At 38.6% G+C, this 26648-nt stretch overlaps 1 protein-coding gene across 1 annotated transcript in view; it reads right to left on the bottom strand.

Annotated features, from left to right (window-relative positions):
- hgfb (hepatocyte growth factor b) overlaps window positions 1-11308 on the bottom strand; it is a 35989-nt gene extending 24681 nt beyond the window's left edge. Inside the window, exons 1-4 of the mRNA XM_067420150.1 lie at window positions 11075-11308; window positions 6536-6692; window positions 5858-5970; window positions 2041-2155 (exon numbers count right to left, since the gene is read on the bottom strand). Of these exons, the coding sequence (XP_067276251.1) occupies window positions 2041-2155; window positions 5858-5970; window positions 6536-6692; window positions 11075-11123 (434 nt within the window). The 5' untranslated portion in view covers window positions 11124-11308. The remainder of the gene's footprint in view (window positions 1-2040; window positions 2156-5857; window positions 5971-6535; window positions 6693-11074) is intronic.
- Window positions 11309-26648: the final 15340 nt, after the last annotated feature.

Genomic DNA, 26648 nt, shown 5'->3' with positions numbered 1-26648 from the left:
GGATCTTGCTTTGTGCACTGGTGTGCAGTCATGATGGAACAGGAATGGGCATCCCCAAACTGTTCCCACAATGTTGGGAGCATGAAATTGCCCAAAATGTCATGGTATGCTGAAACATTTCACTGAAACTAAGGGGCCAAGCCCACACCCTAAAAACAACCTCACACCTCATTCCCCCACCAAACTTTACACTTGGCACAATGAAGTCAGGTGAGTATTGTTCTCCTGACAACCCCCAAACCCAGACTGGTCCCAGAAAAGTTCTCGTCACTGCAGAGAACACATCTCACTGCTAGAGTCCAGTAGCGGCCTGCTTTACACCACTGCATCTTATGCTTTGCATTGCACTTGGTGATTGCATTGCACTGCAGCTGCTCGGCCATAGAAACCCATTCCATGAAGCTTTCTACTCACTGTTCTTGAGCTAATATGAACGCCATTTGGAATTTGGAGGTCTGTAGCTATTGACTTTGTAGAAAGTGGTGCACAGTGTGCCTCAGTATGCGGTGACCCCGCTCTGTGACTTACATGGCCTACCACTTTCTGGCTGAGTTGCTATTGTTCCCAATAGTTTTAACTTTGTTATAATACCACTACAACCTCAACAGTTGACCGTGGAAAATTTAGTAGTGAGAAAATTTCACAAATGGTTTATTGCAACCTATCACGGCACCACACATCACTGAGTTGACTGAGCTCCTGAGAGTGACCCATTCTTTCACAAATGTTTGTAGAAGCAGTGCCCATGCCTAGGTGCTTGATTTTATACACATTTGGCCATGGACGTGATTGGAACACATGAATTCAATGATTTTAAGGGGTGTCCCAATACTTTTGGCAATATAGTGTAAATGCAAATAGTTGCACAATGTATTTTACCCTTGCAAATATTTGCAAACCATTCATAAATCATTGCCTTAAGCTAACCGGTAATTATCTTGTGTGCAATTCACAACACAAATTAGCCATGTTCATGATGATTGATGAATACAGATAAAAAGGCAATCTGTGACAAATTAGCTGACCTACAGGCCTGTTCGGTATTTCAAAACGTTCAGGTCCATTGGCTTCTTGAGCCGATAAAACATGCCTGTGATGTTTCAGAGGCAAGCATATCAAAAGCTGGCTTTAAAACTGAGCTGATGTCCATTAGAGAGATAAAAAAGAGCAGAAGGAAAAAGAGGATAGAGAGGAAGATATCCAGAGTTGGGAAGTTGGTGGTAGGGTCAAGGTCTTTGAAAGGTATCACATTTTTAAGATTAAAAAAAAGTGCATGAAACTTTTGTAAATGCCTAATACAGGGCAGATATCTCGTATCGACTTGCTGTAAAGGAAGTAAACCAAAAGCCCCATGTGGTGTCCCTAATGAACTTGTATCAAAGACGTGTTCTGCATTAGGTATCTTATCTTAGCCTTGTGCTGCTTTCTGTCAAACTCCTACTTATGCACAAACCCTCAAATCCTCCAAACATGACATCAGTTCTAGGCTGCATATGGCTTCTCAGTGTTTATTTTTAGATGTTAGTGTATACAAAAATGTATATTTTGGGTACACTTGCATTGAATATTTATGCATAGGAATAATTGTACAAAAACTTCTATTTTTGGCCATGCAAGAACGGAAGCAATTGTTTTAACCTCCTGGCCTTTTGTTGGCATTCCTGCCATTGACCTAATTGTCTCCGTCGGCGTTCCACTTCTGAGAATCGTTGAGTTGCACTTACTGTCACATAGCAAGAACCCTCTAACGCATCAAAGCCAGTAAGACAGACATCATACATAAACTTGCACATTCATCATCATTAGAGGCTAATGAGGATTTTTATAACTCATCAAGTCTGTTTTGCCATTAGCTATCTAATAATGTAATTTGTGCATAAATAAACAAACTGAAACATACCAAGGAGATCTTAACCGCTATCTGCTCTCCACAAAACTTTTGATAGCCACAGAAATGCACATAGTGGGTATCTGATTTAATTGCCCGTAGAGAGAGACCGAATCAAGAATGGGAGGAAAAGAGAGTTAGTAAGCACTTACTTGTGTTGATGTGGTTTTTGGAAATTCCAAAGTTGGCACTGGACTCCACTCTTGGTCACTGATCTCTTTCCTTTATAGTTGAGTCCATTGCCGATGATGCATTCTCTCATGAAGTCTAAAAGACAACAGGCATGCACACCTTAGATAATGCAATAATCTTTATGTGCAAACAGTTTTTTTTTGTTGACATTTCAAGACACGAAACCTATCATCTACTCTAAATATGTTAGGCAATAGTGTAAGCTTCTGTAGTTTCTGAAGTCACGTTAAATTTTAATTATTTTACCACTTCTCTAAAGTCTCTAAAGCCTGGGATACATTGCACAATTTCAGCAATCATATAAGCAATCGTATATAATTCCAAATCCCACTGTGCGACATGGATCTATTAAACTTGGGTACGACATCCATGTAGACTGTGCGATGATGACACCTATTGACTCGTAAGCTACAATGCAAGTTAGTATAGAATAATAAAATGTCATCAGCATGCACTAGTGGTAAACAAAAAGAGCATGATGAATCACTCTTTGGCAGCTGTAGTTTGTATGTGTGCTGAAAAAAGAGGACATGGCGAAAGAGGAAGGGAAAAGAGCTTGAGGTAAGCATTTTTACGTTTTAGTGCCATGTCACGTTGATTACATGTCACATTTTTATTGGCTGGTCGGTAGACGCAGGCCGTAGCAGAAAACACACTGCACGATGAGTGTGCTAAATTGCTGACACTGTCAGAAAATTATCGTAGACTATCTTTGGTCGCAATTCTGTGACAATGGCCGTCACCTGAGACAGATGTAAACCACGCAGTCTATCCTGGGCTTAAGGGCAAGATTTACTAAACAGGGCAAATTAACGTGAGAGCTCAATTCCAAAAAAGCTCAGATGGGAGTATAGAGTTGGGTATCGTTTGGGTTTTTTACAATTCCAGTGCTAAACGGTATTTTTAATACGGTACCGGTGCCTAAATGGTGTCTGAACTGATACTTTAAAAAAAAGAACCACAAAAACGACAATTGATGACATTAAATTCATTCTCGTCTCATGAAATACATGAACGTAAGTGACCGGTGAACTCGGAGAAGAATAAAGTACGCTAGTAACTTATACAATGTGTGTCTGATATGAATAAAACCCAGTCAAATTATAACTGTCAGAAAGGAGTTATTGCCACTTCCATAGACATCAGCGTGTTTTTGATGCTACTTCTGTGCATTTTATTGTCTAAACCCTAAAATAAACATGATGTGGTTGAAAACACTGAATCGTTGTGATATGTGACGAGTGCTGAACGCGTCTGTCTGTGGCTCAACGCCAGCCAAAGCGTGGAGTGGACGGCACTAAAATGAGGAAGCAAAATCTGCGTTCTGATTCGGTCCGGTACATACCGGTTATATTGGTACCGGTGCTACATTGGCACCGTCCTGGTTTCGGTACCCAACCCTAGGTGGGAGTGGACAGTTCTGCACGTGATGTACTGACGACACACAAATATCAGAACTGCAACCAGATCATTTTCACGCAATCTACCAGTTAGCATCTGGTTTAAGACATGCTTTTTGGGGGCAGTAAAAAATGGTCAAATCTAAAATCTAAATCTAAATGCTCAACAAGGCTCCATTTATTGGACTAAAAATACAATAAAAACAGTAATATTATGAAATATTACTACAATTTTAAATAACTTTTTTCTGTTTAAATTACTTGAAAAATGTAATTTATTGCTGTGGTGGCAAAGCTCAGTAGCCTTTACTTCAGTGCCACATTATCCTTCAGAAATCATTCTAATATACTAATTTGGTGCTTAAGAAACATGTATTGTTATCATCACAGTTGCTTAATATATTTTGTATTTTTTTTAGGATTCTTTGATGAATAGAATGTTCAAAAGAGCTTCATTTAGTTCATTTATTTGAAATAAAAAAATTGTAAATGTTTTTACTGTCACTTTTTATCAATTTAATGTACACTTGCTAAATAAAAGCATAACATTTTATATTATGTTGAACCTAGGTTGCCAAAAGTCTATAAATGTCACTTTTAAACGCACTTGTCAGCAGTAATACATATAGACCAAAGTCAACAGAAATTAGCCTGATCTTTACGTTTTGGGGTAAAATGCTACATAAACATGAGTTGATTTGATAAATGTCAAGTCATAAAGGCAAGACTTCATATAATCTGCAGTACTATTAGAAGTAGAAGTAAACAGAGGGGCATTTACGTCAAGTGACTTAAAACGAGACTCATGTTGCTGTGTCATCCTCATCATGATGGTGGATGTGTGTGCGTGTGCGTGTGTGTGTGTGTGTGTGTGTGTGTGTGTGTGTGTGTGTGTGTGTGTGTGTGTGTGTGTGTGTGTGAGTGTGTCATCATCACATGGACACTGATCTCACATTAATTCACACTGAAACTTAATTAATCCTTTGACAACAGCTCTTCATATTATAAAACCCCTCAGTGACAGATCCTGCCATAATCTTTAACTCCAGATGTCTTGGTATTGATGTGATATAGACATTTTATGCTTGATAAGTAACTGATATTTTAGGCAACTACAAATCCTGCTTGTCTCTGTAAATGAATTAAAAGCACGCGTGATGCTCGCGCTGTTTTCAGCCTCTGTCGTCTCGTTATATGTGGACATGAATGCTTGAACTTCATCTCCAGAGCCACTCTGAGAGTCAATTCATCAGTATTGTACAGTTTCATGGCCATGTCATAAACACACAGAAACTCAAAGGTCTTCGGTTTAACTTGACAAATACAGCTCAAGAAAAAAAATTAAGAGACCACTTAACATTGAGAAATTAATGTTAAGCGGTCTCTTAATTTTTTTCAGAGCTGTATATTACTGATGTACAGTATAATTTAGATACTTAACGTAATAATAATGCAAAAACTCATAATAATCTATGATCAAAACATTTCTTCCAAGTTTTAATTTTAACAGTATAAAGATTTTTTTACAGTATTATTAAAATGTTTTTTTTATTTTTATTAATTAAATACATTATTTAGACATGTTTTTTGTTTGTTAAAATGTATTTAAACCATTACAATATAATCCAGAAAACAGAATTTGTAAAAATATATATATATAGAATATGCTAAAAAATAATCGGGCCCTCAATGAAAGTTTTGTTGAACTGTTATACATGTTTGTTAAATTGTATATATTTCATGATTTCACTGAATTAGACATGATTTTTGATTATTAAACTAATCTATAAGATAAACATGCCTAAAGTACCAAAATAAAGGTACCGTTGGGACTGGCACCAGTTAAAATGCGAACAATACTCAACCCTAAGTGACATCAGACATTAAGAAAAAAAAGAAAAGAAAATCACAGTGAATATGATTGATAACAGTACTTCAATGCTTTTGAAACCTGGTATAGAAAAGAATAATGAATATTAATAATGAAATTACCTTTCTCTCTAGTACTTTATTTCATTGGTCCACTTTAGACATTCTGCAAACTCTTAAGTGACTTTGCAAATGCATTTCAACTCACTCTCATTACAGTATTAGTAGACTGTTTAATATCCGTGAACACTTTATTTTGATGGTCCTGCAACAGACATTCTACCGACTATAAGTAACTTTGCAAATGCCTGTGATCTTATTTTAACCCTAACACCTAATCCTAACCTAACAATCTACTACTGTCTACTCATGCTCTAATGAGAGTTAGTTGACATATAGTTGCATGTAATTGATATATTGTGCATACCTATAAGAACTACTCCCTGGTCTAAATGATGTCAAACTTAAGTGCAAATAAGTGAAAATAGCATGGTTTTTGCAGGTTTACCTTTCTTTTCATATAGGTCGAAGTTGAAGTCATTCTCCATGCGGACACCATTGGTGAGACTGTCGTATGACAGTAAATGACACTTTGCACTTGTTTGATCAAAGCTGAATGCTCTGCAAAGATACATGGCATATGTTATTCATTAAATGGTGTTAAGCTTATGAGAACAAGATGATGGTGACAAAAATGATGATTGTGAACCTTGAATGAAAACACGTAATGGTCATCAGTAGATATTATTATCATGTAGAGCATTGCATAAAGCATCTGTTGTCCAATTTTCATGTTTGGAAGTCAGGTGATGCCTCCAAAAAAATGAAAGCATTGCAAGAGCTAAAGATCAAATGTCATGCAACTTCAAGCAATATCTATCTCAGAGCTGCATTTTCTTTCTGTGCAGAAGTAACCAGAGGTCATTGACCTGAAACATCAAAATAGGAAATACTGGGACTGCTGATGTTCGATTTCCACTGGTGAAATAGATTCCAGCTGCATCCTCTCATGCTGTGCTGTTCACAATTAGCCAATCCAATGCTATATCGAATCAGCTTTTTTGGAAACAGCAACTTGGGAGTGTGCTCCTTTTATTTAGACACTCTTTAGAACTCCAGCTTGGCTGTTTGTGGTCACGTGTAAGGTGGAGGTTCTCTGTGCTTTAACCTTTGTAGACCTATGTACCTGCAGGTGAACTGAAGCTTCCTGTTGCGGGTACAGCGACGTGCACACTTTTCCACGCTCATCTTGCGGCCTTTGGACATGTAGGACACATCAGGTGGCGTGACCAAGCGCACGGCATCAGACTTCTGGTAGTCTTGCAGGACATGCCTCTTAGTTTCTGCCACACAGAACATACATGTTAGGATAGGAAGAAGCACTAGTCGAATCCAAACATAAATTTCATGACAGATGGTACGTTTTTTTCTTCCACTTTATCGGTTAAGGCGTATAATAAGTCTCATAGGAGTGAGCAGAGTGGCCATAAAATAGGATATAAAATATGGAGAAAAAAAAAAGAACTAAGATGAGGAAATTGTATTTCAACAACCTGCTTAGATCACAATAATAAAGGGCAAAACATTTGTTCATAATCAAATAGATAGGCTGTCGGAATAACTAGTCAACTAGTCTGTGTTAAAGGAATAATTAGCCAAAAAACCTGGATGCATTTCTTTCTTCTGCAGAACAGATAGATATTTTGAAGAATGTTTCATGACTTACATTTCCTACACCCAAAAATCCTTTTTGTGTTCAACAGAAGAAAGATGTCAGAGATTTAGAAATACATGAGTGTGAGTAAAAGATAACACAATTTTCGCTTTAAGGAAAGTTAACCTTCTTTAATTTATGTGGTATCACATTGTGGTGTGGCAAGCAGCGTGGCAAGGGACCACGAGAGCGGCCGGTGACGAGTGGTAATGAGTACCAGCTGCGTGACACACCGGTCTCGTCTCGCGGCCAAGAGACGGGAGCATAAACGGAGGAGCGAAGGCAGCGGAGGACGAGAGAGGACCAGGGCTGGATTTTATGTTGAGTTTTGTTATGTGTTGGTGGGCAGTCGTCCGTGAGGGGCTGCCCGTGGTTTACTTTCGTTTTGTTTATTTATTTGGAATTAAAGTTGTTGAACGTTCGCCGGTTCCCGCCTCCTTCCTTCCCATCTATGAAGATATTACACACATCCACAAGACCCTGATCAGACTAAAGCCACGTTTCCACCGTGGCGGTGGTACGCTGTGTGTTTCAACCGCAGGAACCGGGGTCTAAATAAAGTTCCGGGTAAAAATTGCCCCCTCAAAACGGTCCTGCTTGTGAGGTAGTACTTTTTCAAAGTTCAGGAACTTTTGGGGGTAGGACTTGGGCGCTGAACATGCTGATTGGTTGACCTCATGCAGCATTTTATTTCAAGCTAAAATTCTGCGCCGTGCAGTGTGTGGAGTTTGCTATTCAAATCAACAATGGAGTTTTAAAAAAAAAACGACAGACTGGCCGACAACAAGGCTTCTGGCTTTATTTATGTTTATTTGCCAAGGACGATATCCAGAGGGCTCTGGAAAGACTTGTGCACAGTCCTACGTGACGGGACTAATCTTCACTGTACTTTAGACCGCGATGGAAACACAGACAGCAGCAAGTCTGAGGGGAAAATAGTTCCTGAAAAAAAAAAAAAAAAAAAAAAAATTGTTCCGGGTAATTTCGGTGGGGCTAAAATGTATTCAGCTTTACCAGTTTGACTATTAGTGTGCTAAAGCTCTCTGGGATGTTGCATCTTAATTATTTGAGAACTGCATCTCGTTTAAATAAAACACAGCTAAAATATTACACTTACAAAAATCCTATTTGACCAACAACCTACTACTGAGATCACTAAATGACTGGTCAGTTGTCAAGCAGGTAGGACCCTGTTAAAAAAAAAAAAAAACAATAGCACATGTTGTTTTGGTATATTTTGAAGCATGTCAGCTGGCATGAGCTGGTTTAAGCTGGTCCTTAGCTGGTCCTGAGCTGGTCCTGAGCTGGTTATAAGTCTGTCCTGCACTGGTTATAAGCTGGTCCTGAGCTGGTTATAAGTCTGTCCTGCACTGGTTTAAGCTGGTCCTGAGCTGGTTATAAGTCTGTCCTGCACTGGTTATAAGCTGGTCCTGAGCTGGAACTAGTTTCTTAGGACCAGTTTAGGACCAGCACTTAACCAGCTTACCCCAGCTAAGGACCAGCATAAACCAGCTCAAACTAGCAGCCATGCTTCAAAACATACCTAAACCAACATATGCAGTTTTTTCAACAGAGAATCCTTCTTGGACATCCTGGATTGTGACCTTATTGGGTTACAACGGTAAGGGGAGAAAGTGGAGCAATAAATTAGCTTTTTGGGAGGGATTTATATTTTATTTCAAGATTATTTCTGAGTGTACATCAGAATGCAAAGCAATCAATCACTGTATGCTTTGGTGAGGTAGTGAAGAGGATTGTGAAGGCCAACGGAAACTGGCTCTGATCTGAGTGTGTAGCACCAAACCTTCTAAAACCACCACAACAACCCATTCATGGCAGCTACAGTCATAATAACTGAGTTATCTATCAAGCATGGTAAGAAAACACCAATTTCACAGCCACCAACCACACTGTAAGATCAGACATTTTTTTGGGATGTGAAACGAGCCCTCAATACTGATAGTAAACCAACCAACTCTCCATCTAAGCTCTAAAACTGACCCAAAGCCAACAGTCATGCTCTTTGAAGAGACTCCAGTTCTCGACTAGCTCTGAATATCATTAGAAGTTAAGTCTGTACAGAACAACAAGCTCAGGGTCATCTCATCATATAACAGACAGTATGAGTATGTTTATACAAATATCAAAGTATAGTAGTCTAATAGCAGTAAAGCATTGCAACTCCCATAGGACTATTTATTCTAATGCATGCAAAGTGACAGGATATCAGAGCATATATGACTCACTACATCTGAACAAAGGTTTCATTCCCCATTATACAAATGTATTGCCATAAAATCAATAAACTCTATGATCAGAGCAACCAACAAGCCACAACGATTTTTCAGTGTCACAGATCATACTGCAGATTAGAAACAAAATGACATAACTCATAATAATTAAAAAGCTTTGTGCAATAAAGCGGCTGTGATTTCAGAAGAAGAGTTTCATAGTGCCACACTCTAACACTTAATCTCTCGCTTCAGCTCCACACACACTGTCGGTGACTCATTTATCCAGATGTTTTGCAAAGAAACAGCCCACTCACCATGAATGTCAACATCTGTGAAGTTTTCCGTAGTGAAACTTAATACATTGTTTGGGAACTGTGACGCTTTTGATACATGTGTAATTTGAGTAATGAACTGCATGCCCAGTTCATTGTGATGCTTTTAAAATAGATTGAAAAATATACATTTAAGAGATTATTTAAAATTAAATATGTAACACACTCATTTATAGCATATTTAGCATTGGTCATCAGATTTGATTGGCTGAGCGGTGTTCCAATAGTGCTGATATACAGTCCAACAGCAGTGGAATGTTTACTGTTTACTTGTCTGTGCGTGTGTGTGGATTCAGATCAGAGTTCGCGATTTGGCTCCTTTTGGAACAATTTTCCTTAATAACAAGTCTTTTTTTTTTTTTTTTTTTAATCTGAAACACTAAGAGCTGTTGTATTAAAGAAACATCACATTCACATCTATGCTACTGGTCTGCATACCAGTAGCATAGTTGTGAATGTGATGTTTCTTTAAACCAAAACCATGCATATATTTAGCCAAATAACACTTTGTGTCATATTGTCCACATAAAGCTAAAGTTTGACAAAATTTTCTTCAATATTGAGGAATATTTCCAAATTAAAATTAATGCTGAGTGACAAAAAAGGGAGGGGCTTGATTTTAGTGCACCTCCTTCTTGAAGAGGAGTGTTCTGCCCAAGATGCCAAACTGACATCATCAGAAAAGGTTCTAAAAAATCTAAAAAAAAAAAAAAAAAAAATCTATTTTTGACTTTTTTTGTCCTGCAGATTGACCTGCATGGTTTATGGTTCACCACAAGACTAGTAATGCGCCAAAGTAAATAGAGTTCATTTTGATTTCATTCAGACATTCAGATCTTAACAATGCAGTAGAAAGGAGCATGCTTGCATTAATATTTACTCATGGTAATATTATCAACCATTGTGAAGTATAATTACATTGTAAATTAATCTTTATCTTAAAAGTAAACAGTAAAATTTAAACATGATATACATGTGAAATAATACTTTTCATTATTATTTTGTGTAATATTTTATATAGCCTAGCCTAATATGACAAACCTCATAATTATTTGACAACACAATGGTCAGTCTACTCATAATTTGATTAAACGATTTATATAACATAGGCCTATCAACAAATAAGTGAACTTAATCTGTATGAAGACTTTCAAAAACTGTAATATGTTCCTTTTATGAAACAAAGGTAATTATACGTTAATTTGTAAAAGCCCAAAATGCACTTATTATGAATGACACATGGCATCATTAAGCTTCCGCAGAGATAATGGGAAAAATAGCCATGCCATATTCAGCCTTGAAATACTAGTTAGCCTATTACTGTAAAACATAAAGCGGCTATTACTGTAAAACATGATACAGTTATTACTGCAAAACGTGATACATGATACCCAGAAAGAAGCTCCGTTTGTCTGACTGAGAAAAAAAAAAAAAAAAAAACTTACCTGAGTAAACCAAAACAGCCACACAAAGCAAAATTTTGTAAATCCACATGTCGCTTGAATAGTTTTATGTGACTCCAAAAATACAGCAGAGATGTCAGAAGTCTTGACGTTTTCCTCCTTTAATTTAAGACTATTTGTAAGATTCTAGTCTACCAGCAGTGGCTGTAGCGGTGCTCTTGCGGACAGTGAACAAGCGCGCGATGGACTGACTGAAGATGAGCGCGAGCTGAGAGACTCTACCTCACGCGCTCCCTCCCCTTTGCCTCAGCCCATTTAAAGTCTCCCCGCAACTGTCCACTCCTCCGCGTATTATCACATATTATCGCATTTCCTGATAGACACCAAGGTTGTTGAACCGATCCGGGAAGTAAAATAAATGCAAATTGTTTATATTTGTGGCCGCTCTAATTTAGTGGAGCGGATGGAAAGTGTTAAGGAGATGTCAACACAGCTGTGTGATGCTGCACTAACCGCCCTCAGGGTGTTTGGGAGTAAAGTTGTGAATTGATAAACTCTGGGCCACTCTAGTTGTTTTAGTTTGTAAGACAGCTTATTTTATATTTCGTTATTGGCTACCCTCTTAGTCATGATAGAAAGAAATTATTAATCATGTTCACTTTATCATTCAAAAATATGCGTTAGTTTCACTGCATTACAAAATCGAAATTGCAGTGACAACCTTTTGCAAAACAATCATAGATAATTATGGATAGGTATGGTCTGCTATAAAATAGAAGAACTATTGATAGATAGATAGATAGATAGATAGATAGATAGATAGATAGATAGATAGATAGATAGATAGATAGATAGATAGATAGATAGATAGATAGATAGATAGACAGATAGACAGACAGACAGACAGACAGACAGATAGATAGATAGATAGATAGATAGATAGATAGATAGATAGATAGATAGATAGATAGATAGATAGATAGATAGATAGATAGATAGATAGATATGGACGGACGTACGGACGGACGGACGTACGGACAGGTAGGTAGGTAGGTAGTTAGATAGATAGATAGATAGATAGATAGATAGATAGATAGATAGATAGATAGATAGATAGATAGATAGATAGATAGATAGATAGATAGATAGATAGATAGATAGATAGATAGATAGATAGATAGATAGATAGATAGATAGATGAATAAGATGACAGATACTGCAATGCTACAGCAGCAGAAACTGGTTATCATGGTAAAATATATATTATCTTTTCACTTTATCGTTCACACACATTTAGTTGTTATTCGTTTAATTTATGGATCCATACAGACCGGCAACACATTCCAGTTTGAGATCTGTGATTATTTAAGCTTTATACTTTTTGCAATCTGAAGTTTATTAAATTGATGTCACAATGAACGTAACTCATCTTCCCGTGTCACGAATTTCAGAATGAAGAGAAGGGGAGAGAGAGGGATGAGAGCAGGTTGGAAGCACGAGTTGTTTATTAAACAGCACTACACTCAAGATGCTCTCCTCTTCTCTTGGAACAGAAAGAGCTCTTCTATTGTGCTCCATGATGGAAATACACTCCATCTGTTTATTTGTGATATGCTCACGCTCAAACAGGTATTCCAGGCTGTTTTGCTTTTGGATGAATTGGAGCTTTTTGTTTAAATGTAAATTGTTCATTCGGTTTGGCATGTTTGTGTATAGGGCTGGTTGTTTAGCCATTCTGTGTTTGTATTAGTTTAGCTAATAGCAGAAATGTTTATGTGAGCGTCCTCTGTGACTCTGTGATCGTATTGCTTCTCCTTCCTCTGATGATGGAGGTACAAACTACAAATGCCAAATGACATGCCGGACAGTCCCACGGGAGTAATCAGTCACTGCGTGCGTGTATCTAATGCTGTTCCACATCCTGCCCTCTCATCTCTCGACACATCTGGGTGAATCTCACAACATGCCCAGATCACATTTCACCCCTAAAATTAAAAGAAAAAACGTATAAAAATTTAATGTATATAATGACAATGAGGCCTATTTCAGGGTTATTAAGATTCTTCAGGATTTTAAAATATATATATTTTCAAGACAATTAAGCACATTAGCCCAAAATTAAATGTACCACAACATTTTAGGCCCATTATTCTTAAACCTGATGCGTATTATGTTCTCATTACTCACTGTGATTTAAAATACAATTCCAAAGTGTGAGGTTATTCCATGTTTTTAAAAGAAATTAATACTTTTATTAAAGGGGGGGTGAAATGCTGTTTCATGCATATTGAGCCTTTTACACTGTTAAAGACTTGGATTCCCATCCTAAACATAGACAAAGTTTCAAAAACTAATGTTGGACGTTTGATAGAGTATTTCTGTGTCAAAAATACTCCTTCCGGTTTCTCACAAGTTTCGGAGAGTTTTTTTCGAGTATGGGTCGGCTTGACGTCGATAGAGCGGAAGGTCCTTGTATGGGCCGTACGGCTCTTCTCCCGGTAGGGTGCGCGCGCGTGTGACTAGAGCGAGAGAGGAAATGCACGCCCATAAACACTCGCTCAGGTGCAGATCCAGTCGTCCGTGAACACTTATGTCGGTTATAGTCCGCGCCGCGCTCCACTTCATTCCTCCACTTTGACATTAAGCGACTTCAACGCTTCAGCACAGCATTCCGGGAAGGCAGCGGTGCATTTGAACCGATTTGAACGCAGAAATGACAGGAAGCTTCACAACATTCTTCAGTCGCGTCGCAAAGTGGATTTCCACGTTCTCTGCTGTCACAGGACTTCACCAAATCATACCAAAGAAGTGTGTTTTTGACGGAGCGGTCCTAGCGATAAAGGTTCGGTCCTGCATTGGAAGCAGCCGGTGAGTAAAACTGCTTCAAATGTCTATGCTGTTGCTTATCGTCGCGTGAGTAAACATCAGTAAACGACACGATCGCATGCTTCGTCATTCAAATGCACTTACTAATGGTTACTCCATTGTTGTTCTATGTATAACGTTACTCTAGTCTGACGTACAAAACCGTTTTGCTTGCTACTCCTAAGGTTTAGTCGCATACAATAGTCCATAAACCGAATCATGTCCTCATAAACTGCGAGTAAACACACACAAATGTTGACAGGCCACTAAATACAGTACATACCACAGAGACGGACGTCCTGCTGTTGCTGTTTCTCCTGTTCAATTTATTTCAGCCTCTGGATCGATAGCCATGGGTTTCTCCACGCTTGAGGACGTCACCGCTTTGTGCGCATTCGTCATTCTTTAGCTCCGCCCACACGATACGCCTCCAGGCACTCGTTTTTTTTCATGGAATTGATTCAACATGGGGCTGAAAGCATTCTTTAGAAATGTTGGCCCATATTGATAGGATAGCATCTTACAGTTGATGGAGATTTGTGGGATGCACATTCAGGACACGAAGCTCCCGTTCCACCACATCCCAAAGATGCTCTATTGGGTTGAGATCTGGTGACTGTGGGGGCAATTTTAGTACAGTGAACTCATTGTCACGTTCAAGAAACCAATTTGAAATTATTCAAGCTTTGTGACATGGTGCATTATCCTGTTGGAAGTTACCATCAGAGGATGGGCTATATATATATATGTGTGTGTGTGTGTGTGTGTGTGTGTGTGTGTGTGTGTGTGTGTGTGTGTGTGTGTGTGTGTGTGTGTGTGTGTGTGTGTGTGTGTGTGTGTGTGTGTGTGTGTGTGTGTGTGTGTGTGTGTATAACAGGGTTTACGATACAATAAGTCAATCTGTTTGAATTTAAATAGGCAATAGTATATGACTGGATCATTATTGCTGTAATTATTATGCTTCTAGCATGTTATACGTTTGGCAACAGTTCTTCTAACCCTAATTGATGGAGTGTGTAGCTTTTCATTTCTTAAACAACCATGTAGGAAGACCTATCATGGTCATATTCCAGGATGACAAAGCCAAGATTCATCAGGCTCAACTTGTAAAAGAATGGTCTGTGTCCAGACCTTAAAGGGGTTCTATTACGCTTTTCCCCGTTTTCAAATTTAGTCTGTGTGTAATGTTGCTGTTTGAGCATAAAAACATATCTGCAAGGTTACAAAGCTCAAAGTCCAATCCAAAGGGAGATACACTAAATTGCCAAAAGTTTTGGGATGCCTGCCTTTACATGCACATGAATTTTAATGACCATTTTTATTCCGTAGGGTTTAATATAGAGTTGGCCCATCATTTGCAGTTATAACTGATTCAACTCTTCTGGGGGAGGCTTTCCATAAGGTTAAGCAGTGTGTTAATGGGAAATTTTGACCATTCTTCTACAAGCGCATTTGTGAGGTCAGTCACTGATGTTGGACAAAAACGCCTGGCTCAAAGTTGTCCATGAAATTGTCCAAAATGTCTTGGTATGCTGAAACATTAAGGTTTCCTTTCACTGGAATTAAGGGGCCATGCCCAGACCCTGAAAAACAACCACACACCACAATCCCCCTTCCACCAAACTTTACACTTGACACAATGCAGTCAGAAAAGTACCGTTCTCCTGACAACCTCCAAACCCAGACTAGTCCATCAGACTGCCAGACAGAGAAGTGTGTTCTCAAACCATTGAACATGTCTCCACTGCTCTAGAGTCCAGTGGCAGCGTGCTTTAGACCACTGCATCCGACGCTTTGCATTGCAATTGGTGATGTAAGGCGTGGATGCAGCTGCTTAGCCATGGAAATCCATTCCATGAAGCTCTCTTTCTCTTTATGCACTGTTCTTGAGCTAATCTAATGGCCACACAAAGTTTGGAGATCTGTATCAATTGACTTTGCAGAAAGTGACTTGTGCACATTATGCATGCGCTGAACCAGTTCTGTGATTTTACCACTCTGTACCTAAGTTGCTGTTGTTCCCAATGGCGTCCACTTTGATATTACTGACAGTTGACTGTGGAATATTTAGTAGTGAGAAAATTTCATGAATGGATTATTGCATAGGTGGCAACCTATCACAGTACCACGCTTGAATGCACTGAGCTCTGAGAGCAACCCATTCTTTCACAAATGTTTGTAGAAGCAGTCTGCATGCCTTGCCTAGGTGCTTCATTTTATACACCTTTGGCCGTGGAAGTTGCTCCCCTATAGTAACGTGGGGGAGAGGACGCTGGTGTTGTCTGTTCGCCGCTTTTAGATTTAGATTTAGATTTAATTTTATTATGATTGTGACTAGTCTAACAGTCAGAGCTACAATTGGGACTGTTGCTGATGGTTTGAAGGACATTTCATGTTGCTCTCTCTTCTCTGTGTCGGCTGCTCACTGGTGGTCTCCCTCGGGTTTGAGCTGCATGGTGGCTGAGTTGCCGGATGATTTGTGGCGTTTGTACCAGGCTAGCGTCAGCGGCGTCCGGCATGTTGTTGGGATGTTCCGCTTCTCGGCTGCTGAGTCTCGGCTGCGTCACTGTTCCGTCTTACATCGCGGCCTTGGAACGGCTTGGACTTTTGTGCCGACCCCGGTGTGTCCACAGAAGTGCCCGGAAAACCTTGTTTGCCTCCTGCATGGTGCTGCAGCAATCCTCTCCATCTGATCCTCAGCTGTCATGCCTCAACGACGGCATCAGGACACTGCCGAATTGGGATATGTGGCAATAGAGCCTCTAGCGCTGGGAGACGTGTAATACATGGAGTGGACCACAGTGTACTGGAGCTTACCGATACTTCCACCATCAGCTCTGTTTTCTGTTCAGAAAAGCTTTTAACTGTTATGTGTTGGTTGATTGTTTGTTTTATTCTTTATTTTTACTTGTTATTCTTTTTTGTTGTTGTTGTTGTTGTTATTTTTTCCCTTTTCCATTGTTGCACTTTGAGATTCTTTGCAATGAAAAGTGTGTTAAAAATAAAATCTATTATTATTTTTTTTGTTTTTGTTTTTTGTAAATCCACATGTCGCTTAGAATAGTTTTATGTGACTCCAAAAATAAAGCAGAGATATCCGTAGTCTTGACGTTTTACAAAGTGTTTACCCTTGCCATGCAAATATTTGTAAACTAGGGATGTTAACCGATGACCGATGTATCAACGTTAACCGATCAATGTTGTCGGTAAAAAAAAAAAGTGATCTCTTAATTAGGCTATTATAGACAGTGGATTAAACGCTACTACAGTTAGCCATCTCATTCCAAAATCTTTTTTGTGTGAAGTGAACAAATCCCTCACACTCATAACTCGCCTGTTTGTACTTAATAAACCAATAAAACATTTGGCGCGAGGTCACAGCGTTTTGGTTTGCGCGCTCACAAGGTTTGCAAAAAGTAAACAGGCTAAAACACTCAAGGTTAGAGCCAGGGCAGACGACAGTATAAAGCGTGCATTCCGCATAAGATGGGCTTACATTTGGAAATATATTACATCTACATATCAGTGGTAACACATAAGTAAAACTAAAAGCGGCGTCTCTTCGGAGCTGTCATTTTCTTAAATGAGCCGCGAAAAATGTTTCAAATGAGCTTCTAACGCCAGACAAATGCCTTTATTTTCAACGCGGTCACCTTGTACCCAAACCATTTTGAAACTAAGGAGCCATTTGTTTGTCAATTACAAACAAGCCCCTCGGCGCCGTGTTTGCGGGTCTCATGTTTCGCGCTGTAGAGGATTGTAAAAAAGTGACGTGAGTGAGAGGGAGGCGGCAGCGCCGGGACAGTGTGTGTGTGTGTGTGAGATAGAGCGGCAGAGAGATGCGACAGAGTTGCGAAATTGCAGACGTGGCTTGCGGCTGTTATTTCAAATTCCGCATTATAGTTTAAACTAATCAGTTAACCGGTTTCAACCGGCTAATGAGGATCGGTGGTCGGTCAAGAAAATGTTTAGTTTTCGCCATCCCTATTGTAAACCAAAAAAAAGCCAAACATACCAATACTTTGGCCATATAGTGTATTTTATTTAACAGAATCCCCTTTTCAAGAACCACAACAAACGGCTTGTTAATAGGACCCCTTTAAAGTCATTGAAAGTCTTTGGAATGTGCTGGAGTAGACTTTACAGAGTGCTTGACTCTTGCATTGTCAATACAGGACCAAAAAAATTATGCACTTCTTGATGGAAATATATTGTTATGTAACTTTCTTTGAGAGGTCAAGATATTGTGTTGTAGGAGTCAAGCACTCTGTAAAGTCTACTCAAGCACATCCAAAAAGATGAATTTAAGGGCTGGACTCAGAGGTGCTGATTCATGTTTGAAAATTATTATTTATGTTCCCTCCCAACCAGTTTTACCATTTGAGCCTGATGAATCTTAAAAATGGAATTCTGAAATATATCCATGATACGTCTTAGTACACGGTTGTTTTAAGAAATATAAGCGAACACTCATCCAATTGGGGTTAGAAGAACTGTTGAAGAACTGAAAAAAAAAAAAATACCTGAACTCAACACATTGCTCAACAATGACCTCAACAATTTCACAGGAGATAGATCATGTGATCCCCATTGACTTCACCCCTATTGATAATTGCCGCTCTAAGTCAGTTATTTGTGTATGTTATCTTCCCCAAATGAATGACTTCTGGTTGCTTTGATGCAGCAAACTCACTTTCGGTGTGAATGCTCGTTCCTGCTCTACTCTTCCTGCAGTGTGGCGTCCATCACATTCTCTGACAACCTCTGAGTGATTCTCTACAACGCAAAAACAATGTAGCAACATGGATCAAGATGTCAGGAGCCTTTGGTATGTGTATAGAAGCTTCAAACCACCATAACTAAGAGCAGATGCAAGCAGATTGCAAAATATAAAGAATCCCACCGTTAAAGTCAGAATTAAAGGACATTAACTGTGGTCAACCAGGCCACTTAAAGGTGAACTATGTAGTATTTTTGCAGTAAAATATCCAAAAACCACTATGCCAGTGTTATATATTTTGTTCAGTTGAGTACCTACAATATCCCAGATGTTTCCAACTATTTGTAAATTGTGAGAAAATTGCTATTTTAACTAAGGACAGGGACGTTGCAGCATTGCATTTGAGAGAGTCGCCCGTCAATTGCGTCATATCTGCGTTACCCTCGGTTTCGGCTTTTATTTGGCAGGAGCGCTTTACTCTTAGCAGTGTGAACAACTGAACGCACGGAGTAACGTCATAACATCGTTTTAAACACACTTAAATGTATCTAATATGATAAACAGAGCTCCATTACCTCAAAATCATAACCGGAAGAGCGGATCTGTGCAGGCGTCCGGCAAAGGAGTCCCGTCCCGTCATAATAAAAGTCCCGGTATTCGCAAGGCGGGTATTTGTTTAACAATCGCTCCAGCAGCTGTGCTCAGGTCCATAACACTCGGTCCTGCTCTGCTTTAGACTACAGTAACGTTAATAACCGCATGCATGAACGTGATTTCTGCCCGAGTCCTATTTTTCACCGGCTGTGATGAGAAGACCACATCTCCCAAGATGCTGCGCTCACACTTTGCGTCATCAAACTACGCATTTGTTTTGCATAGGCGCCCTCCAGTGGACGGAAAGCTGCATAGTGCACCTTTAATTGCATTTAAGTTTGCAAAAAATTGCACCCAACACATATGTGGCGATAAATAAGGAAGCATGTATAAGTAAACATTAATAGGGCATGAGCAAAGACATTGATCATATTGGGAATTGAACATTGGAATTTAAATCACAGCCACATCAGTCAATAAGTGCATCGAATTCCATGATGCATTCAGGGTGAGAACCGCACATCTAAAGGTCACTTTCATTCTTCAAGGGAGAGGTTTGAAGACGTTCCTTAATTACAGGGAACTTTCATAAACTGTCCATGTGGAATCTGTTACTCCATCATGACAGCACAAAGGTACAGCTGCGATTCCCACATAACATGGTACTTTGTGAAAGTGAATCGTGTGAATCATATTCATAATCTGTTAAACTTTCGACAGGCTTGATATCTGGATCAGAACACAAACAGCGATTTCACCACATGTGGTTTGGTCTATGTATTTAGCTCTTGTTCCCACAAACAAACAAAACAACAGACTAATTCACTCTGGTGTGTGTCTGGTGTCTAACGAAGACCATGTGCAGTGAACACAAACATATAATGAGTCATTCACTGTGGTGCTGATGTGGTAAAGATGTAAGGAGCTACAGACAACAGACTAATTTACCTTTCAGTCAACACAGGGATGTGTTATTGCTGCTGTGTACACAAGCAGATAAACACACACTTGCTTACAAGTACATTTAAGCACACTAATCACAAGTTTATAATCTTCATTGCAGCTTATATTGGCAAAAAAATGGTTAGTTTAAATAGTAAAATACCATCTATCTATCTATCTATCTATCTATCTATCTATCTATCTATCTATCTATCTATCTATCTATCTATCTATCTATCTATCTATCTATCTATCTATCTATCTATCTATCTATCTATCTATCTATCTATCTATCTATCTATCTATCTATCTATCTATCTATCTATCTATCTATCTATCTATCCATCCATCCGTCCGTCCGTCCGTCCGTCCGTCCGTCCGTCCGTCCGTCCATCCCTCCATCCATCCAAGGTTTCAAATGTTTTGTCCAATTCTGCATTTCTACATCTGGTTTGCTACCTCAAAATAAAAAAAAAAAAGGCAGAAAAGCTGAAAAGGCATTCACAATTCAATTCTGACACACAGGCCAGCTGAATATATTTTAAAGATTGGATGACATGAACCTTGCGAACATTGGCAAATCCAGTGTAGCAGCTTAATAACTTGAAACATGGCAGACTGATGAAAGCCTGCACTTTAACTCCTGGAAATTGGATAATGTTAGCCAATCAAACTGAAGTTTGACATTTTGAGAATGCATTTTTAGAGTGTAATTTTCATCAGATCGTCTGTGAATGGTCAATAAGAGTGCCACTTGAAGTAAGTGCTACACACACACACACACACATACATACACACACACACACACACACACACACACACACACACACACACACACACACACACACACACACACACACACACACACACACAATATATATATTTTCATAAAATATTTTTCATATTTAATGTGGACATTCCATAGACATGTTTTTTTTTTTTGCAATCTCCATGTCTATGGAATTTACATGTCTATTTTACTGCACAAACTATATATTATATCCCCTAATCTGAACCTACCCATCACAGAAACATTCTGCATTTTTACATTTTCAAAAAAACAACTTTGTGTGATTTGTTTTGTCCCCATAACATAGGTTATACTTGAAACCCCCAAGTACACATTTTGGGTTTTCATGTTTTATGTGGGGCATAAAGGTTTTTATTTTGTGTTTAAAGGTTATCCCCTTACACTAACCCTACCCCTAAATCTACCCAGCCCGGAAAACTTTCTGCTATTTTAGATTTTCAAAAAAGAGCATTCTGTATGATTTATACTCTTATTTTCCTCATGGTCAAAATGTACTGCCATTACTATACTTGTGGGGACATTTAGTCCCCATTATGTAAGACATACCAGGACCACACACAAACACACACACACACACACGCACGCACGCACGCACGCACGCACGCACGCACACACGCACACAATACTACTGTAATAAGTATTTTCAGACAGAATGATGATGGCATTAAGAGGAAAATGTCACATATGAAATATATGAGGTGAAATTGGAATGGCGATATGGAAATTACGATAAACAAACAAACAAAACAAAAAACATTGAAGGTTAGTTCTTTAGGGTGCTAATAGATTTCCTGCATCTTTGCAGAGATTTGTCATTCATATCTGGAGCTGGTTTTAACTTCAGCTGCAGCAAATTACCTAAACCCGTTTCTTCTGACCCCCAAGTATACACAATATCCATCCCTCCTAAAATACATACAGGCACACTTAAGTTTTACCTCCCCCACATGCTCAAAGCTTGAGCAGGTATGTGGAACACAAAGATTATACAATAATAGGTAGTCACTTACAAACAAAGCATACAGCTGCATTTGAGCATAGCTGTGAAGCTTCCAGGCACAGTAAACAAAAAGCCCATTCCAAATAAACACACACTTCCTGTGTGTGACTCTCACTATGGATTAGACATAGCCGAGAGTTGACACTCTTTCCTTGTGATGCACTTCCCTGTGAAAAAAAAAGACAGAAAATGAAAGTCAATAAATAAGTACAAATCTGTAAACTGGTTTATCATTATCTAAATAAAATAAAATCATAAAATTATTTTAAAAAATGTGTTTATTTCACATAAAAGTCACATGTTGCCCGGTAAGTCACCCAAAAGCATCCCGAATGTTTATGAAATGGATCTAGGAATCAGTCTAGAGAAGGAAATTTAATAATAATCAACATTTATAAACATTCTGAACAGTGAACAGTGAGTTTGTTTCATCTATGAGTTTGGTCATTTTGAAGTAATTTCCCCCAAAACCAAAGTTTAGGAAGTTGTCTCTCTCTCTCCCTCTCTCCCTCTCTATAAACAGTATTATGCTTTCCTTTGGGCAAGAAGGTTCCAGCACTTTCCCAAAGTCACGTACATTCACTTCACATGGCAAAAATGGGAATGTCATGTCAAATATTTATGGGCGTAGACATAAATATATTGTATGCAGAGTCGACAGTGCATGACAAAGCTATTGTGTTTGTGTCAAGAAGTGTTTGGATGTGGCATCCTTTACCATAGGCCTTTCATGTCACGTGACCTAGAAAATAACTTATGTTTTTTAATGAGTAGAGTAGAAAGCTTAATTAAAGGTTTTAATTAAATTATCCTTCCATTCAAAACATTTCCATGGTAACCATAAATATCATAATTAATATAGTTACAATAATGAAGTATAGGAAATTGGGAAAACAGCTCCCACACATTTAAACATTGCATATTTACACACTAAATAATAATAATAATAATAATAATAATAATAATAATAATAATAATAATAATAATAATAATAATAATAATAATAATAATAATAATAATAATAATAATAATAATAATAATAATAAAATTACAAAAAAGTACTTGTGATTACTGAGGTATATTTTTAGGTAACACTTTATTTTGATTTCCACTTTAGACATTCTACTAACTATAAGTAGCTTTGCAACCACATGTCATCTAACTATCATTAGAGTATGTGTAGACTGTCTGATTAATACTAAAACTTATTTTGTTGGTCTCCCAACAGACATTCTACTGACTATAAGTAGCTACTACAATTCAACTTATTCTACTAACCCAAACCCTAACACCTACCCATAACCTTCCAGTCTACTGACAGTCTACTAATACTCTAATGAGAGTTAGTTGACATGTAGTTGCAAAGTTACTTATAGTTAGTAGAATGTTTAAAGTGGACTATCAAAATAAAGTGTAACCTTTTATTTAACAGGAAGAACCTGTTCTTAGGTGTAAGGATTATGATCTAAAACAGAACAGAATTCTCTTCAGAACTCTTTGAGCGAAAAGAGTGAGAACAAGGGACTAAGATTATTTGTTTCTCAAGATAAAAAAAACAAAAAAACATTTTAGAGGGAATGATTTATTGGATGGCCGCGCTAAATAATGTACTTGTGAATGTACAAAATAATATTTACGTTTGCCTAGAATGAGAAACTAAGAGGGACTGTTCATTGAGCTTGTTCATGTATGCACAGTATACAAACATGTTGTTCTTTCTTTACTGTGTCTGTAATAGACCTATTAGAGCAAAGTGTTTCAATCACTTAAGGCGATCCAGAGGAGCCTGGGTAAATGCAAGACATGGCCCCACTTTATATTAGGTGGCCTTAAGTACTATGTACTTACATAAAAAAAATAAGTACAATGTACTTACTGTGTTCAAATTGTATTGCTAACCACCTTTGCTGATATGGAGATGGGATATGGCTAGAGTTAGGGACAGGTGTGGTGGTATGGGTCAGTTTAAGGGTAGGTTAGTGCCAACTGTGTAATTATAAATGAAGAAATTAATTACAGACATAATTACATTCTGGTATTTTTTTTAATGTAAGTACAATGTAAAAACATGTACACTGTAAAAAAATAAAAAAATAAAAAATAAAGTTACCTGGTTAAAACTTAAAATTTTGAGTTCATTGAAATTAAAATTTTGAGTTAATACAATGAAATTTTTTTGAAATTCGACAACCTTTATTAAAATATTAATTAAAGATTTTGCAAGCATATTGGGTAATTGTGTGTGTTTTATTTCTGATGACGCAGTGAAACATGCCTAATTGTGCTATTTTCATGATTTATCAAATTTTGTATGTTGTTCAGATCCAATAATATTTTGAGTTTCTATTTATTAAACAAATTTCCTTCATTGTATCAACTCATTTTTTTTATTTCAATAAACTCAAAATTTTAAGGTAACCAGGTTACTTACTTTTTTTAAGTTAAACCAACAAAAACCAACAAAAATAGTTTACAGTGTACACACAATAAGTGCATTGTATCAAATTATTAATTAAAATGTTAGTATATAGTAGTTAAGGCCACCTAATATAAAGTGGGTCCCAAGACACTAATGAGGCTTCTATCTTACGCATGGCGACTGTAAATGTTTGAATGCATCCCATTTGGGGATAGTCATTGGGTTCATTTCAAATGACAAAAAAAGTTACTTTTTTATCTTCAAAGAAACAAAACACCAACCACCTCAACTTGCACCCGAACACACAATAAACACACACGTCAGTCTTTTTCTACCTCCTAAGCACCTGTCAATATGCATACCCCTAATTAGACCTTTGATAGTAGCCAGATTTGGAGGGTCCATTACAGGCAGCTGTGCAGAAGTCAGAAGGTCCTGACTTGAATAAAGGAGCCAGCCTGAGGTGAACACCGGTGAACTTCTGCACAGGGACCTGTGCTCACAGCTGGGCTCAGGCAGGACAAAGAAATGAAGAATGCCACCTCACACCATTCACTTGGCCATACTGCTCAAAGGAATAAGGCATAAGGTAGGTTTTGCATGCTAGAACCAGCATGGGATGCTGGTTGCTGGTTTGCCGGTCCCTAGCAAGGGAAGCGGGAACGCGTGTGGACCATAGACTCTTCCATTGCAATGAAACATCGGCACTGACATTTTGCGCTGATTGAGGAAATAAGTCTGTGCAGTAGTGAACTCGGGACACAAGTAGTACGCGTAAAGTGGAGCCACTGTATCAAGGCCACACTCCCGCAGAATCGGTTTGAGTTTACTGCAGAACAAATCATTATGTGGGAAATTAGCAGTTTTGGAAATTTAGAAATGTAAGTTAAAGCTCCAAACCCCTAGCCTGACAAGCCAGACCCACATCAAGATGTTTGGTCTGGAAACTCAGGTTGTCATTCAAACTCCCTCTGCACGCAACAGGATAGCGCTTCAACCAACCAGAGCAACGTGGAGCGGATACAGCGAATGAATAACATTCGCTGTATCCGGTCGGCAAAACTCCGAACACATCATGCCGTTTTAAGAATGACTTCAGTGCCGTTCTTTGTTCTTTTCTCAGAGAAAAGCTCAACTCCAAGTCGTCCAGAGTCGCGGTCAAAGCTGACTCGAAAGGCCGCCATTCTGCAGCCTCTGTGTTTACTAGTAGCACACAAGCGCAAAATCTGCCGTCACTATGTTAAGCCCCGCCCACCGACTCTATACACGATGTGATTGGCCTGACCAGAGTTTGGTTTTTAAAGCTCAAAACTGTATTGAGAGTTGCTAAACGATACTCGTGGCAGAGTAGATTTGCTGCCGATAGGGTGCGTCTAGATTTCTAGGCTACCGAACCCCTCCAGATAATCCCTTTGCTAAGAGAAGCTATCAATCACAGCTGTTTATCATGATGTCTCACACCCTGTTTTTATAGCATCAAATAACTAACTAAAACCAAACTTTCCAAAAAATGGATGCTTGAACCAACAACAATAGCATAAAATCAACCTAAAATGACAGAAACAATATTTGGGGTAATTTGATTCTTTAGTTTGTCTGTCGATCTATTTGATTACATAGAGAGGGCAGGGTTTATGACCTATACTGGAACCAACCACCTGGGGGTGATATAAATGTTTTGGCTTCACTTTTCAGGACTTGTGCGGGGGCCCTATCATATACCGGGAGCAAAACTATCATACACCCGACACAAGTGTTTTTTGCAAGTTTCAGCCTGACGCAGTTATAATTTCACGTCCAGCACCACATTGTTTAATAAAAGAGCAAATGCACTTCTACCCAACTGTTTGTCCACAGGCGTGCTGGTCTGAAAATGAGGAGTGTTCAGGCACATTGTTCGTGCGTCGCTATTTTGAGGCAACTAAAAATGACTGCGCCATTGACCAACAAAAACCTGGAAGTATTTTAGTAATATGCGCCTATAGGCGGGTGCACAGCTTGCGTGCACTCTGCTTGTTACACACACAGGGACATGCAGCAGCACACAAATATTTTTGATATTAAAAATAAAAGGATTCCTCTCAGGAGAAGCTTTCCGCTTGCAAATTCCGCTATGTAAATAGCGATGGTCCAAGCGCAACTGGCATTTAAAGGGAACGGGAGATGGGACTCTGGGGTGCGTTTCCCGTACAACGACGTAGCTCGCAGATTAACCACCATAGTACGATGCATCTTTGTGAAAACGAACGACCTAGTCACGACTGT

This window comes from Pseudorasbora parva, chromosome 16 (genome assembly GCF_024679245.1).
Source record: "Pseudorasbora parva isolate DD20220531a chromosome 16, ASM2467924v1, whole genome shotgun sequence".
NCBI lineage: Eukaryota > Metazoa > Chordata > Actinopteri > Cypriniformes > Gobionidae > Pseudorasbora > Pseudorasbora parva.
This window is presented reverse-complemented; position numbering and strand designations above follow the sequence as displayed.